The following is a 16,896-nucleotide window of genomic DNA, read 5'->3' on the forward strand; positions in this document are numbered from 1 at the left end:
TAAAAAAAAAAAAAAGAAACCTCCCAAGACACAAAAGTCCAGGGCCAGATGGCTTCCCAGGGGAATTCTATCAAACGTTTAAAGAAGAAACCATACCTATTCTACTAAAGCTGTTTGGAAAGATAGAAAGAGATGGAATACTTCCAAACTCGTTCTATGAGGCCAGCATCACGTTAATTCCAAAACCAGACAAAGACCCCACCAAAAAGAATTATAGACCAATATCCCTGATGAACATGGATGCAAAAATTCTCAACAAAATACTAGCCAATAGGATCCAACAGTACATTAAGAAGATTATTCACTATGACCAAGTAGGATTTATCCCCAGGATGCAAGACTGGTTCAACACTCGTAAAACAATCAATGTGATTCATCATATCAGCAAGAGAAAAAACAAGAACCATATGATCCTTTGAATAGATGCAGAGAAAGCATTTGACAAAATACAGCATCCATTCCTGATCAAAAGTCTTCAGAGTGTAGGGATAGAGGGAATATTCCTCAACATCTTAAAAGCCATCTACGAAAAGCCCACGGCAAATATCATTCTCAATGGGGAAGCACTAGGAGCCTTTCCCCTAAGATCAGGAACAAGACAGGGATGTCCACTCTCACCACTGCTGTTCAACATAGTACTAGAAGTCCTAGCCTCAGCAATCAGGCAACAAAAAGAAAGAAAAGGCATTCAAATTGGCAAAGAAGAAGTCAAACTCCTTCTCTTTGCCGATGACATGATACTCTACATAGAAAACCCAAAAGACTCCACCCCAAGATTACTAGAACTCATACAGCAATTTGGTAGCATGGCAGCATACAAAATCAACGCCCAGAAGTCAGTGGCATTTCTATACACTAACAATGAGACTGAAGAAAGAGAAATTAAGGAGTCAATCCCATTTACATTTGCACCCAAAAGCATAAGATACCTAGGAAAAAACCTAACCAAAGAGGTAAAGGATCTATACCCTACAAACTATAGAACACTTCTGAAAGAAATTGAGGAAGACACAAAGAGATGGAAAAATATTCGATGCTCATGGATTGGAAGAATTAATATTGTGAAAATGCCAATGTTACCCAGGGCAATTTACACATTTAATGCAATCCCTATCAAAATACCATGGACTTTCTTCAGAGAGTTAGAACAAATTATTTTAAGATTTGTGTGTAATCAGAAAAGACCCCGAATAGCCAGGGGAATTTTAAAAAAGAAAACCATATCTGGGGGCATCACAATGCCAGATTTCAGGTTGTACTACAAAGCTGTGGTCATCAAGACAGTATGGTACTGGCACAAAAACAGACACATAGATCAATGGAACAGAATAGAGAATCCAGAAGTGGACCCTCAACTTTATGGTCAACTAATGTTCGACAAAGGAGGAAAGACTATCCACTGGAAAAAACACAGTCTCTTCAATAAATGGTGCTGGGAAAATTGGACATCCACATGCAGAAGAATGAAACTAGACCACTCTCTTGCACCATACAGGAAGATAAACTCAAAATGGATGAAAGATCTAAATGTGATACAAGAGTCCATCAAAATCCTAGAGGAGAACACAGGCAACACCCTTTTTGAACATGGCCACAGTAACTTCTTGCAAGATACAACCACGAAGGCAAAAGAAACAAAAGCAAGAATGAACTATTGGGATTTCATCAAGATAAGCTTTTGCACAGCAAAGGATACAGTCAACAAAACTCAAAGACAACCTACAGAATGGGAGAAGATATTTGCAAATGATGTATCAGATTAAGGGCTAGTTTCCAAGATCTATAAAGAACTTATTAAACTCAACAGCAAAGAAACAATCCAATCATGAAATGGGCAAAAGACATGAACAGAAATCTCACAGAGGAAGACATAGACATGGCCAACACGCACATGAGAAAATGCTTTGCATCACTGGCTATCAGGGAAATACAAATCAAAACCACAATGAGATACCACCTCACACAAGTGAGAATGGGGAAAATTAACAAGGCAGGAAACCACAAATGTTGGAGAGGATGTGGAGAGAGGGGAACCCTCTTACACTGTTGGTGGGAATGTGAACTGGTGCAGCCACTCTGGAAAATTGTGGAGGTTCTTCAAAGAGTTAAAAATAGATCTGCCCTATGACCCAGCAATTGCACTGCTGGGGATTTACCCCAAAGAAGCAGATGCAATGAAGCGCCAGGACACCTGCACCCAGATGTTTATAGCAGCAATGTCTACAATAGCCACACTGGAAGGAGCCTCGGTGTCCATCGAAAGATGAATGGATAAAGATGTGGTCTGTGTATACAATGGAATATTACTCAGCCGTTAGAAACGACAAATACCCACCATTTGCTTCGACGTGGATGGAACTGGAGGGTATTATGCTGAGTGAAATAAATCAATTGGAGAAGGACAAACATTATATGGTCTCATTCATTTGGGGAATATAAAATAGTGAAGGGGAATAAAGGGGAAAGGAGAAAAAAATGAGTGGGAAATATCAGAAAGGGAGACAGAACATGGAAGACTCCAAACTCTGGGAAATGAACCTAGGGGTGGTGGAAGGGGAGGAGGGCAGGGGGTCGGGGTGACTGGGTGGCGGGCACTGAGGTGGGCACTTGACGGGATGAGCACTGGGTGTTCTGTATTCTGTACATTGGCAAATTGAACACCAATTAAAAATAAATTTATTTAAAAATAAAAGTTCAAACATTCCACTTTTATTAGATGAAAATGTGTGCTGCTTTGCTCAAAATTCTTTCACTTTTTCATTCTTATGTTCTTGTGGCTGCTGTTTTGCTAACTTTCTCTATATAGTAGGAGCAATGGAAGATTAGTTCATTCTCAGTTCAATTCCAGCCACCATGAAAATGCAGATGAAAACCAAGTAATCACAAAATTGGCCTTTTCATAGTGGAACATTAGAGAAGCAAGTCAAAGAACACATAAAAAAAATAAGTCAGTTTCTTAGATTCCACTGTTTTTTATGGTACTAGAAATCCGAATACAAAGAGTTTAAGTGGAGTTTAATATTACTTGGTGGTCCACCTATTTGTCTTGTTCCCCCAAAGAGACGAATACTAATTAATCTATAGCACTAGTTTCACAAGTAGAGATCTGAATTAATGTTCTATAATCCTCTACTGGACCTATTTTAATTAACATTCAAGTATTTATTGACCTCTAGCTACTTACCTGGGATCAAGGTAGGTGCTGTGTTTATTGTGCATTAGGGTCATGTATGATCTATCACACCTTCTGATTTGGGTGTTCCATTTCCCTCAAAATACATAGTTCAGTCAGATAAGTACAATATTGCTGAAACTGTATAATCAAATTAACCTTTGGCAGAGGCCATGTAAATATTGAGATAAAGGTGTGGATGTGGAAGTATATTTGATATGCCTTTTTTTTTTTGGTAGAATTCTTTCGCCTGGGGCAACTAGACATGTAAAAGTCACAAAACTGAATGGAGGTTGTTAATATGCTGAACTTGAGCTCTCCCGCTATATAGTAAGCGTGCCAGAAAACCAGTAGATGAGGATCTTTATCTGCCTGCAGGGCCCTCAACAGACATATTCCAAGAGGGGAATTAAGTGATCACAAGACTTGCTCCTGGGAAGCTGCCAGCCCAGAGTGGTAAACTATTAGTGTAACTGGTGGGCTCATCATAACACAACTACTGCCCAGACTGGGCAAACTGATCCCTTCTGGGGCAGGCTGGAGAGTAGTAGCCCGAGGCTACTCACCAGTGTAGGTGGTTCTGTAGCTGGTCATGCACCCACACTGTGTTTACTCATTAAACACACAGGATTCTCAAGGATGGTTTTTGCCTTGTTTTTCCAGATGAAAGGAATTGGAGGGCAGCCTGTGATTCCAAACACTCCGATTCCTAGGGTGATGTTTTGCTTGCCAGAATTAAAGCAAGGTTCAAGTTATAGTAAGACTACTGCATGTGTGCACAGGGTTGGAGTGGCAGAGGCTCACCCAGAAATCTGACAAGCTTTTTGCTGCCCTGAATGTGAGTCAAGTTCCCGCTTAGACACGGCTGTCCACTTCCCTAGGAAGCCTCGAACCTCAGCAGTAGCCTTCAGATAACCTGGAATTGGTTTCACTGAAGACTTGAACTGCCCAGCCTCATCCATTTTCCTGCACTTTCCTTTTTACCTTCAGACACTGAAGTGATGCTACTCTTAAAACCTTGTACTGATAAACCTTCCAGGAAATGAGACAGACTGAGGCTTATAATAAGCCCATTCTGCCCCCAAGGTTGGGCCCAGATTCCTCTCAGAATGCATTCAACACACAGTATGGCAATCATCCATGTGTAAAAACTGAAGATAAAAATTTGGAAGTATTGGCAGTTAGGAGAAGTGCTTACAGTTTTGGGTGTTGGTCAAATGACTGTTACCCAAGCCCTTGCCTTTGGAGGCATTCTGTGTTTCCTTATTCAGCCAGAAAGCATTCCATTTCCCAAAAATAAATCCAATAACCTTGTGTGTGATTCTTCTCATTGTCTTAAGGAGTTGGGTTGTATGCTTTAGCTCTTAGAGCAGTTGGTGCTTACCCCAAACCTAAGGGTCTCTAGGGCTTTGAGATGCAGTGTTTCTGTTCCTCAAGTCCCCCTGCCACGACATTGTTCTTTCACTGCCCTTTGCTCTGTGGGTTTTACTCTGGCTTAATAATGTGCTGCCTGTGGAGCACTTGAGAATCAGGCCCTTTGTTTCTTCTGGGATGATTTCTTGGCCATTTTAATATGTGGTTTCCTGTTCTTTTACCTTTCTAGTGAGTTCTGGGAAATCCACATTTGCAGTTCTATAACCTATCCTCCTCTGGGTCTTTTCATACCTGTTCCACCTAGCTTTCATCATTTAGGGGGACGAGGTACAAATAATTTGGGGCTTCCACAGGTTTGGGAACCATTGCACTCCTAAACCTGTAATTTTATAGGCCAGAAAACTGAGCATTTAAAAGTGAAGCATCTTTTCTCTCTCACAAAGCCAGTAGGTGGGAGAGCTGGATCGGAAACCCCCGATTCCCTCATTTCCAAAGCAATGGTCATTCCACAACACTGGGGGGGTCTCCTTTGTATTGCTGAGTCCTGAAGTCCCCAATTACTCTCTGCATGAAATTCATAGATGTTTTCATGCCTTGTATGTTCACCGAGGCATGCTGTATAGGACAATTCATGTTGTATAAAGGCACGTCATAGAGTTAGCAAGTATTGGGGCTACAAAGATGGATAAGGTAAGTCCTTGGAAGCAAGAGCCTCACAAACTCTTTGGGGTGATGGTCAATGACTTTTTAAAATTTCCACAAATCTTTACAAACAAGGATTTGCTGTGGATAACAGGAGTAGCTGCCCAGCTTTGTGTAAAAAGCCTCCACCTCTCCCATTCTCCGTAGCCTGGTCTCCTGCCTTTCCCTCTACCCTGTATGCACGTTTGCCAGATCTGACAGGACTATACTTTGATGTGAAGGAGTTTGAAGCAACTGGTAGCTCCACCAGTATTTATAGTTGTAGCCTTTTACTACTCCAGGATTAATGGAATGAAAATGTGAAATGCCCCCCAGTTAAAGCCATCAAGCTGTCAGCGTCCAGAATTGAAATCTGGCTTTTTTGTTAAAGATTTTACTTATTCATGGGAGTCAGAGACACAGAGACATAGGCAGAGGGAGAAGCAGGCTCCATGGCTCCATGCAGGAGCCTGATGCAGGACTTGATCCTGGAACTCCAGGATCACATCCTGAGCCAAAGGCAGAGGCTCAACCACTGAGCCCCTCAGGCATGCCTGAAATCTGACTTCTCTAAGGTAGACCTTATTGGGTCAAGATGTGCTGATAAATGTTAGCTTAGCAACCAATCGTAACAGGTGGGAGAGAGGGCTGTCAGCTATGAAATTTCCACTTTTGGCAAGACTTGGTCTGCCCTTCTCAAACCTCTGCAGTGGCACAGGACATTCCTTACATGTGGCTATTGGACACTTAAAATATGGCCAGTCCAAATTGAGGTGTGCTATAAAATGAAATACAGAATTCTGAAGACTATATATTTTACATTGGTTACACAAGATATTTGGGATCTGGGCTAATATTAGTTTCAACTATTCCTTTACGCTTTTTAAAACGTGGCAGCTAGAACATTTAAAATGACCTATTTACTTGCATTACCTTTCTGTGAGACCATGCCGATCCAGAAGTAGAGATACAACACCCCCCTTTCTTCCACTAAGCATTTAGATCTGCTAAGTTCCCCTGCATGGGTCTCCTGTATTGCTTATGCTGCTCTGGCATGGCTCCATTTTTACCTAGTGTTGGAAGGAATTAGGTGAAAAATGAATCCTCCTTTCCCCCAATTCTGTGAATTTGAAAGATTTACTTATCACAGGTCACTTTCACTGGAAGCTGTCAGTGTTGGGAATGTTGGAAATCAACTGACAATGAGACAAAGTGAAATGTCTTAATTTGTTTTAAAGGAAAAATGTAAACTTGGTCTATTGGACTGAAATTTCCAGGAATAATGGAGGGGTATGGAAAAGAGGAAACAGTTTGATGTTCCTACAGGGAAGTTTGACAATACACATCAGAAGCCTTAAATTGCCTATACCCTATAATCTAGAAATTTACCTTCTTGCACTCTGCTCCAAGTAAGTGAACAAAAACAAACGCCTAATTCTATAATTAAAAGTTAATGTTCAGGCAGCCCAAGTGGCTCAGTGGTTTAGCACCGCCCTCAGCCCAGGGCGTGATCCTGGAGACCGGGGATCGAGTCCCACATCAGGCTCCCTGTGTGGAGCCTGCTTCTCCCTCTGCCTGTGTCTCTCATGAATAAATAAAAATCTTTTTAAAAAAAAGTCAATGTTCAACAGTAGGTTAAATACATTAGAACAAAGTAGTGGCTAAAAGTATAGATGTTCAAAAAGAAATTGTTGATTGTTATGGTGTGTATGGACTGAACTGAAAATGTAAATTTTTATGTGAGTAGAAGGACACTGGAAGAACACACACCCTGCTAACAGTGATTATCTCTGGGTGGTGAAATAGGTGTGGTTCTGCAAATTCCTCACAGGCATTTTCTTTGCGACGAACACACATTGTGCAAATGACACCTTATTGATGAAACATGAAACTATAGATTATGCAGGAATAGCCAACACTTACTCAGTGCTTAACGATATATGGGCATTATGCCATTTTGCTCGCTATCATTTGATTTTTAAAAATCCGGCACCTCCTAGGCTTAATCGAGGACGCCGGCCAAAAAGACCCGCTTATTACTTCCCACCTGCAAGAACTGCACAGGCAGGTAAACGGCATTTGCCGCGACAAATAGAAGCGATGCCAAAGCCAACATTTTCGCACGGATCTGAGCAATAAATCCTGCGGAGTCGACAGGGGTGCCAGCGTTCCCCGCTCCCCCGCTCAGAGGCCGGAGACCCGCGCGCAGGTAAGTACTTTGGCTTATTTGCGGGCCGTGGCCACAGTGTTGTCAAGCCCGAGGAGCGATGCAGGCTCAGTTCCCGGAGCGCCGCGCTCGCCGCCTCCCCTCGCGGCGAACAACAGGTGCCCACGTGGCTCCCCACCCCCCGCGCCCCTCCCGCGGGCCTGCAGCGCCCCCTGGCCCGAGCCGAGCCCCAGGGCCAGCTCTGCAGCCGCGCCGCCCGCCCGCCGTGCGCTCCCCGCCGCGCTCGTCCGGGTGAGCCCAGCCCCAGCCCCGGCCCCGGCCCCAGCCCCAGCCCCAGCCCCAGCCCCAGCCCCAGCCGGCCCCGCACCCCGCACCCCTGACCCCGCCAGCGGCCTCGGGCGGGGGGGTGGGGGCGCCGGGTCCCAGGTGGCGCTCCCGGGGTGGGGACGCGCGGCCCCCTGCGGCCCCGCGTGGACGCCGCGTTGCGGGCTTTGTTCGGCTTTGTTGGCGCCGCACCTGAGCGCTCCCCGGGCCGCGGGCGTCCCGGGGCAGAGCGCACCTGGCGCGCACCTCCTCGCGCGGGGCTCCCGGCCGGCGGCCTGGGCACGGGCCGTGCGGAGGGCGCAGGGGTCCGCGGCGCCGAGCACAGGTAAGGGGCAGGGCTCGGTGCTGTGGGTGGAGGACGGAGCCAGGTACTAACCCCGACCTGCCTGGGACAGCGATTCTCCTGACCGGGAGGCTGCGGGGGGGGGGGGGGGGGGGGACTCAGCTTTCTGATAAATGCTTTGGGGACATGCTCCTCAGGGCGTGTGCTGCCGTTAAGGGGACTCCTGTGCGGTTTTCTCAGCAGTGGAGTCCCCCCCCTCTCCCCCCGCCCCAGCGAAGCCTCTGCAAGAAGAGCCCTAGAAGGGCCGTCCAAAGCCACTTGCCCCTGGGCATGGGGAGGCTGGGGGATCTGTACTCCTGGTGATTCCGCATCACGGGGGATCCCCCACCCCCACCCCTTCCTGCATTCCTCCTCCTTGGGGCCTGGGCGCTTGGCCACCTGCTGGGAGAGTACACGGAGGGCCTCAGAATTGCACCTTTGAAACTTGCCAGGTGGCATTGATTTAAAAAACTAATGGGTACCCAGGCAGAAAAGGGAGGAGGCACCTTCCTGCCCCTGTGGAATCTGTGGCTCTCCAGCCAAGAGGGGCCTTTCAGTGGGGACACCTGCAGTGTGTTTGGTGTCTTGGAACTGAATAATCAGAACCTGTATGACTTTCAAATTTTGAGGTTCTCTAATTAAACAATCCTCCCCCCCCCCACCTTTAAATGTTTTATAATTTCAGATGTAAAAATTCAAAGTCTGTCTGGCTTCCGTTGTGGCATTATAGTAAGAAATGTGCATTTGTTGAGGAAAGAGTCAGAAAAGAGTAGGAACAAGTCAGAAAAGTCAGAGAGGTACCACTGCAGTTGGCAAAGGCCATGTGAGTGAATTTGTTTAGTGCTGTTGGCTTTCAGCAGCCAGCCTACAGCCATTCTCTTCTTGTTGCTGATGGAGGCACAAGGCTCCATGGGCTGTTCTTCACCTAGGATATGGTCCTTAACTCTTCTTTTGTAGAAATCCAACCCAGAACTGTCTCTTGATGGTGTAAGAATTTTCCAGACAAGGTCCCCAGACAAATCCTAGGGAAGAGACAAGGGAATTCCTTCATCACACCTGTTTGAAAACCATCAGTGACCTATTTTTCTTTAAATCTAGTTTTTGGCCTACCATCCAAAGCTTGGAGTAACTGCCCCCTTCCCCCCAGAGGCTCTGGTCCCCTTCGAAGTGAATCATAGATGCCCATATTCTTACAGATGAGGAAACAGACCTCGAGAGGGCAAAAGACACCCCAGGAACCCAGACTCCTAGGTTTTTAATGAGCTGTATAAATGGCACAGTCATTAATTGGCAAATGATGACATTTGGGATAACCTGGTGTAAATAAAGAGCCTTTGTTACTAGTGCCCCCATCTTGTGTGTATCTTGCAGAGTATTTTCATTGTGCCCCCAATACCTGACAAGGTGCTGGGCACAGGGCAGATGCTTTATAGTTTTTGTTGAGGAAGTGAAATTCTTATATCGTTGGAAGGGTCAGGAACACTGTGAGATGTTTTAGAGCAGTTGTCCTCAAACGTTTGTGCTTCTGCACTACACAGATTCAGTTTAAGAAGAATTTTCATCAGGAGGAATGCAACAAAATTTTAAATTTTCATCCCAACTTTTAATTTTATCCTACAAGGAATTTATTTTTCCAAATAAAATAAACCCCTCCCATCATCCGCAAGGCTCATGTAGGTTTCCCGGGGATGCTGCACGAGGGGGAGGGAGGCCTTTCCAGCCCCTGCTGCAGCATCACCCAAGGCCAGCTCCCTGGGACACCTGAATGCACTGGAGGTCCCCTTTCTTTAGTTTACCCTTCATTTTGTAGACAGCTCCAGACCTCTTCCGTCCTTACCCACAGGCTTACCTGTGGCCCTGCCCTCAATGTGATTACTCTTTTGGATCCTTCATTCCCTTTCCTGATCTGAGTCCCTTCTCTTCTACTGGGTTTCCTTACTCTCCATTTAGGAAACTTTGGCCTCACCCAGGACACTTTTGCACTGTGGTCTCATGTGATCCTGGCATCCTTCTTGGGTAAATAGGATGGATGTTGTCACCCCCACTATTGAGGGAAGGAAATTGAAAGACTGAGGTGAAGGAATTTACTGAGAGGCTCATGTCTGGGCTTTCCAATGCCCTATTGCTCTTTGCACTTCTGTTTACTGCATGTTTCTTGCACAGCCAGGCTGCCCATGTCAGAAGACCTGGGCTGGATTCCAGACTTGTGGTTCACCAGCTCTTCAACCTTGGGTCTCAACTTCTATGAGACCATTTTCTTATGTATAAAATTAGGAATGATCATGTCTGCTCTATGGGGTTATAGGTATTAATCTATTAAATGTCATGACCATTCTTTAACATTGTACATGTAGAAAGGGTTTTATATTAAAGATTTTATTTTATTTATTTTTAAAGATTTTATTTATTTATTCATGAGAGACACACAGAGAGAGGCAGAGACACAGGCAGAGGGAGAACCAGGCTCCCTGTGGGGAGCCTGATGCAGGACTGGATCCCAGGACCCGGGGATCATGCCCCGAGCCGAAGGCAGACAGTCAACCGCTGAGCCACTCAAGTGTCCCTAGAAAGTGTTTTACCATTAGGAGGGATGTTCACATCCTGTTTCACTGGATCGTTATACAGCGCGGCCTGAGTTCCAGAGTTTGTGAAACTGAGATTCACCCCAGTTGCTAGATGAATGACCCCGAGACCAGGGAAGCTGTTCCTTTTGCAGTCACCCAGGTAGTCAAAAGCAGAACTAGTCTGGAATTCTGTCTCTGGACTTATAGTCCTATGTGCATTCTCTTATACTCCTGCTTCCCAAAATCCAATGAACTTGGGTCTTAGGGGGTTTTCAAATATCATCAGAGCAAACATCAGAATCCCTCTTGGCTACAAATGTCTCCCAGCAGGTGTGTCGAGAGTAGGGAGCCCTGAGATTCATGCCTGTCTGACCAGGGAATCCGTGCAGCACATCATTCATCCCTTGGTGCTGGCTTCTGGTTTTCCAACTGTTGGATTCTAATAATTTGTGATTCTTTTAGAGGGAGCATGACTTTTCCTGAGCAGCTTTCAATACGCTCCCTCTGCTCTATCAACCTAGAAACATGTGGTCCGAGTCCCTGGGCTGAACCAAGTGTTTTGCCAAAAGGCCAAGGCAGCTGAGTATTATAGTGAAAGACAGCAGGGGCTTCCTAGCTTGATGCTTTTACCTCCGATTTTAAAGTCTGTCTGTTCAGGTGTTGCCTGTTCTTGTAAAGGGCTCAGATTTCCATCTAACTGATTGAGAGGAGGCTGCCAGAGGCTAATCTAATATTTTGGGGTTGGCATTGCATTTTGTAAGGAGGTGGAGGTGGTTTCCTTTTACACCTCGAACTTATTTCATTTCCAATCATAGAGGAAAAGGCAGGCATTGTCCTGCAAAACTGCCTTCAACTCTTGCCAATCTGGCTCTTCTTTTTCAAAAGTAGCCTTTTTTTTTTTTTTTTTTTTTTTTTTTGCCTTTGTTTCTTCCTGTATTATGGCAAGTGTAATCCCTGTGTTTTGTGGAGCCCTGCAACCAACCTGACTTACCTTCTGCCCTCAGTGCTGGGGGCTGCTGCGTGGAACCAGAAGAGGGAGGGCAAGGGGGTGAAGAGCTGCTGGGCCCATGTGTGAGGGCCCCAGGAGCCAGGAATAATGTGGGATTAACATGAGTAATATGACAAAAAGGAACAAATGAGGAGTGAGGTGTTTGCAATGGAAAAGGCTTGACAAGGCTTACTTGGGAACTAATGATTGTTTCTGCCCTAGGTTGCAGACCACTCCTGACTACTGTGTACAAGAATGCAAAGAGTTCTGGAAATCTTTTCACATTGTGTGCTGAGTGTGGGAGTTGCTGGCAGATATTAGCTTGTGGAAAACTGCCAAAGGGCAGATTCAGGTGGCAGATTTTTAATTATGCTCCTGTTCCTCTACTTTAATCTCCCAGAATCAGGAAGGGGATGGGTTGAACAGATCACTGGGAGGCCAGAAGGGAAAATGATCCACTGATGAGCTGTGTAACCTGGGGCAAAACAACTTTTCTGTGCCTCAGTTTTTTCATCTGTAATTTGGGGATAACACTCTTACTGGTTGACTGCAAGGATTAATAGCAAAACTATGCAGCAGTATGGACCCTGGTGTTAGACACATGGTATTTTTACTGCTCACTAGATGGTAGTAGCTGTTGGATTTTTACTATGAAATTCATCCTTAAAAAAAAAGTTTTTAGATGCAAGGTTGTGTTTAGCATGTGGAATTAGTATTGCAAGCAGGTTTTGGTATGGGGGTAGACTGAATGTTTTTAGATGATGGGTGGGAACAGACAGCAAAGAGTGCTATTAATACTTCACCAGCACCAAAGTGGCATTCATTTCATTTATCTTGGCATAAAAAAAGAATGCAGTGAGTGTAGTGAGCACAAAGATTCGTCTGGAAGTAGGCGTGCTGGTGTGTAGTTTACCCAGCAAGCACACATCTCACCTACTGTGTGCCAGACAAGCGCAGGCGGCTGGAGCTCCAGCAGAGACCACAATTCAGTCCCTGAGGCTTTTGCCACCTGGCAGGCGAGATAAACATATAAGCAGGCAGTTTCAGGGTGGGCTGTGTGAGATGACGGGCCGTGCTGTGGGCACACGGGAGGGAGGTGGTGCTGAGGTCCCAGAGCCAGCACCATCTGGTCTACACACATATCGGGGGGCATTTGACTTCTTGCATTGATTTGCAGATCGCCAACATAAATTTTGTTTTAATGAGCAGACACTTAGAAGATTCCGAAAAAAAAAAAAATTCACCTGGGCATGCAGAGGCACATAAGAGCAAGACGGAGTTGCTTTGGTTTGTTTCATAGCAGAGGGAGGGGACACCATGTTTCCTGAGTGCCTTACTCTGCATTAGGAACCTTTGATACTTCATGGCAGCCTGGGGAGGCTGCTAGAATCCTGCTTTTATTTAAAAAAAAAATCGATTGGCCTCAGAATCCTGCATGTGCCCAGGGTCAGAGCTGTGGCCCTAGAAATCATCCTGAGCCTAAGGACTGGACAGCATTGCACTGTCTCTTGTCCCCAAGCCTTAACCCTGCCAGGAACTTGTCCTTCATCTGTTGTTTGGAGTGAGAGGAAAGGAAAGGTGTTTTGGGGGAAAGGGAAGGTCTGTCTTGCTGGCATGTGCCGGGTGGGAAGGTAACAGGAACTGCGTCAGCCACACCACCTGTATCCTCTCTGTCCATCTTTACCTCTGTGAGAGCTCCTGACTCTCTTGCTTTTCTAATATTCACTCTCCACTGGCCACTTAGATTAGGGGAAGATGTGAGCCTCACGGTCATTTGAGGCACAAAGACTATCAGCTGATTGGGACGTCTGATCTACTTTGTTTCAGAAATGTTTGCAATCCAAGAAGCTGAATAGAGTAGAGTAAGGTCTGACCATCATAGGTCCCCGATGGAGATATTTGCCACCAGAGGCCACCTTAGCAGCATCCGGCCCAGCCTCCTTGTGTTGTAAACAAGGCATCCATGTCACCCCATGAGAAGTGGGGTTCCCGGACTCCGGGTGCAGCCCCTCCCTGGCCTAGTCACCTGCAGGTGTGCCTTTTCTGCCTGGATGGAGTTCTGAGCGGGGGCTCAGGGTCCCAGAGCTGACCTCAGAGCCAGAAGCGGCATGGTCCAAGGCAAGCATGCTGGATTAGGAGCTGGAGACCCAAGGTGTGTGACTGTCAGGGACTGCCCCCAACACATGCACACTGGCACTTGTGTGCCTCTGTGACCCTCCTGTCATCTCTCAGGTGTGTCCAGCTCATTCACTCTGAGCTTCCCCTTCCACACCTTGTCATGACCCTCTCGGTCCCCAGAGCCTGCTTCCTGAGAGAAGGAACGCAGGCCTGAGGGGTCAGTGCTGTCCCTTGAAGCACTGCCCACCGTTTATTCAAATTTCCTGCAGTTCCAAGTACGTCTGGCAGTAGCACCTGATAGGAACACGAGCTGGGTCATTTTAAACTTTCTTGCAAGAGAATCTACATTTCTTGGAGAATTTTGATTTCCAAGGCAGCCCTTGCTCCCAGCCTGCTCAGAACCCTCTCAGTGAGGACTCACGTTCTGTTTTGTTGCTGCAGCTGGGAGACGTGTTCTCAATGCCCCAGCAGAGACAGTGGAGTGTGTCTGACAGCAGGATTCATTTTAGTGCAGGGTATGTTAAAGGCACTTTGGTGAGCTACTGAGGATGAGCAGGAAACTCTTACCCTACATTTTGGATAAGTGACGTCAGCCAGTGGAGATGTGGAAGTTCCAAGACCCAAGATACATCAATGAAAACTTGGCGCCCCAGCCTAGCCAGCCACATTCTTAGATTCAGGAGAGCGCTGTTTACTTAAGAGGTTACAGGGAGGGACACCTGGGTGACTTAGTGGTTGAGCATCTGCCTTCAGCTCAGGTCGTGATCCCGGGGTCCTAGGATTGAGTCCTACTTCCAGGCTCCCCTCAGGGAGACTGTTTCTCCCTCTGCCTGTGTCTCTGCCTCTCTCCGTGTGGCTCTCATGAATAAATAAATCTTAAAAAAAAAAAGTTTACAGGGACTTTCTATATATATATTTTTATTTATTTATTTATGATAGTCACACAGAGAGAGAGAAAGGCAGAGACACAGGCAGAGGGAGAAGCAGGCTCCATGCACCGGGAGCCCGACGTGGGATTTGATCCCGGGTCTCCAGGATCGCGCCCTGGGCCAAAGGCAGGCGCTAAACCGCTGCACCACCCAGGGATCCCTACAGGGACTTTCTGATTTGGGTACATCAGATAGAAATGAGTTTCTCTGCCCCAGGCTGCCCCCTGAATACTCCACCCTGTGACCCACCACCTCACCCTCCGCTGTGAGGAGGCACCTGGGGGGACCCTGCAGTGTTTCCCTTTCCATGTCTGTACCTAGGATTTTTCTCTTTGGAATTGTCTCCTGAGTGAGTGTCAGCATTATGTGTTTAACAGAAAGAAACTTCAGTCAGACCTATCTATGGCCTTGCTCTTTCACATCTTTTTTTTTTTTTTTTAACAGGTTTAATGTGGAGGGTGAGACATTGAATGTATTAGATCCCAATAGGCAAATAATAATAATAATAATAATAATAATAATAATAATAATTTCTAGAACCTTCAGGTAGTTTCAGATTTTTCCCTGCTAAATTGTATTGGGGAAAAAAAGTCTAAATTTCATTCTTTGTGATCCTTTCAGTTCTTATACTACTTGCTAGTATACTTGCTAATGTGTAAGAGCATCTGAATTGTACATCATATCTTTGTGGTCAAAAAGATAATGAATGATCCATTTCACAGCTAAAATTAGAAGTATATCTCATGTATGTGCTCTTACAGAATCAAAGTTATTATCTATAGTTCTTTTTTTTTAATAAAATTTTTAAAATTTTTATTTATTTATGATAGTCACAGAGAGAGAGAGAGGGAGGCAGAGACACAGGCAGAGGGAGAAGCAGGCTCCATGCACCAGGAGCCCAACGTGGGATTCGATCCTGGGTCTCCAGGATCGTGCCCTGGGCCAAAGGCAGGCGCTAAACCGCTGTGCCACCCAGGGATCCCTTGTCTATAGTTCTTATTAAAAGCTCTTACTTTCCACCCCTATCTCCTTCAAAAATTGTTATCAGGCTCCATGGAACTGAATGTTACCTATACTGTAAGCGTTATTAGGCAATAATAATAATAATAAAAAAACCTCTTTTGTTGGCTTCCTTAGCCACACTGCTTTTTATAAATAACTTAGAAAGTGGAGGCTTCATCACCTTGCTAGAACATTTCAGAAAATGAGGACATTGGAAATCAAATCTTCAATCTCTCTAACTCCTCATAAGAAACAGAGGCATTGAGAGGGAGAGACTTAAGGTCATGTGGCTGGTCAGGGCCTGGCTGAGGACTCGACCTTGGGCAGAGCATAGCTTCCTGGAGTCTATGAAGGACCTGCAGGGGTTGGGGGGTGGGGGCGGGGAGCGGTTAGGTGTCTAGGGAAGATGTTAGACTGTCCTTTGAAAGCAAAATCATTGGAGTAAAGTCTCCCATGACTTTTAGGGAGTTTGGGTCTTTTCATGGCTAATATAGTTTTTGTGGCAAGGAGGAGCCTGTAGGGTCATCTTTGTGCCTGGGAAAGGCTGAGTAGCTGTCCTTTTATTTGGGGGTGACTTGGGGTGAACAGAACTAATTGCTGATGCTTTTTTCCTGCCCTGTAGTTGTACCAACATGCCCTCTGTCCCATGGCTGGAAGTTCTCTTCGTTTTCCTGTTTTCTGGAGGTAAGTTTTTTTGGTCAGGGGTAAGGTGTTGTGGCATTTGGTTTGCTTTACATTCTGTTGATTTTAACTTCTAGAGTATTTTAACTTCTCAAATACATCTGCAACTCCCTACTCCATGGCCACCTGCCTAGTGTGAGCCCCATTGTTTCATGATTGGATCACTGCAGTAGTCTCCTGATTGATCTCCCTACCTCCATCTGGTTTCACTCCAGCCCATTGTCCACAGAACAGTCCTTTCAAAATGCAAATCTGGGGTGCATCAGGATGGCTCAGTTGATTAGACATCTGACTCTTGATTTTGGCTCCAGTTATCTCAGGGTCATGAGATCAAGCCCCACGTTGGACTCTGCACTCCAGAGTCTGCTGGAGATACTCTCCCTCTACCCCCACCCCCTCTCACTCTCTTTCTCTAAAATAAAAAAATCTTTTAAAAAAACAAAAATGAAAAAACCAAAAGGCAAATCTGATCATACCAGGACCCCTCTCCACTCCTACTAGCCCTTGCCTAAATTTTTTTTTTTTTTTTTTTTTTTTTTTTTTTTAGTTTATTTGAGAGTCACAGAGAGAGAGA

At 45.6% G+C, this 16,896-nt stretch overlaps 1 protein-coding gene across 1 annotated transcript in view; it reads left to right on the plus strand.

Moving 5' to 3' along the window:
* The first annotated feature begins 7,494 nt into the window (after positions 1-7,494).
* The window catches only part of VWA2 (von Willebrand factor A domain containing 2), a 47,958-nt gene continuing 38,556 nt past the window's right edge, over positions 7,495-16,896 (plus strand). The window contains exons 1-2 of the mRNA XM_049103674.1: positions 7,495-7,685; positions 16,264-16,325. Coding sequence (XP_048959631.1) covers positions 7,495-7,685; positions 16,264-16,325 — 253 coding nt within the window. The remainder of the gene's footprint in view (positions 7,686-16,263; positions 16,326-16,896) is intronic.

This window comes from Canis lupus, chromosome 28, assembly GCF_003254725.2.
Source record: "Canis lupus dingo isolate Sandy chromosome 28, ASM325472v2, whole genome shotgun sequence".
Classification (NCBI taxonomy): domain Eukaryota; kingdom Metazoa; phylum Chordata; class Mammalia; order Carnivora; family Canidae; genus Canis; species Canis lupus.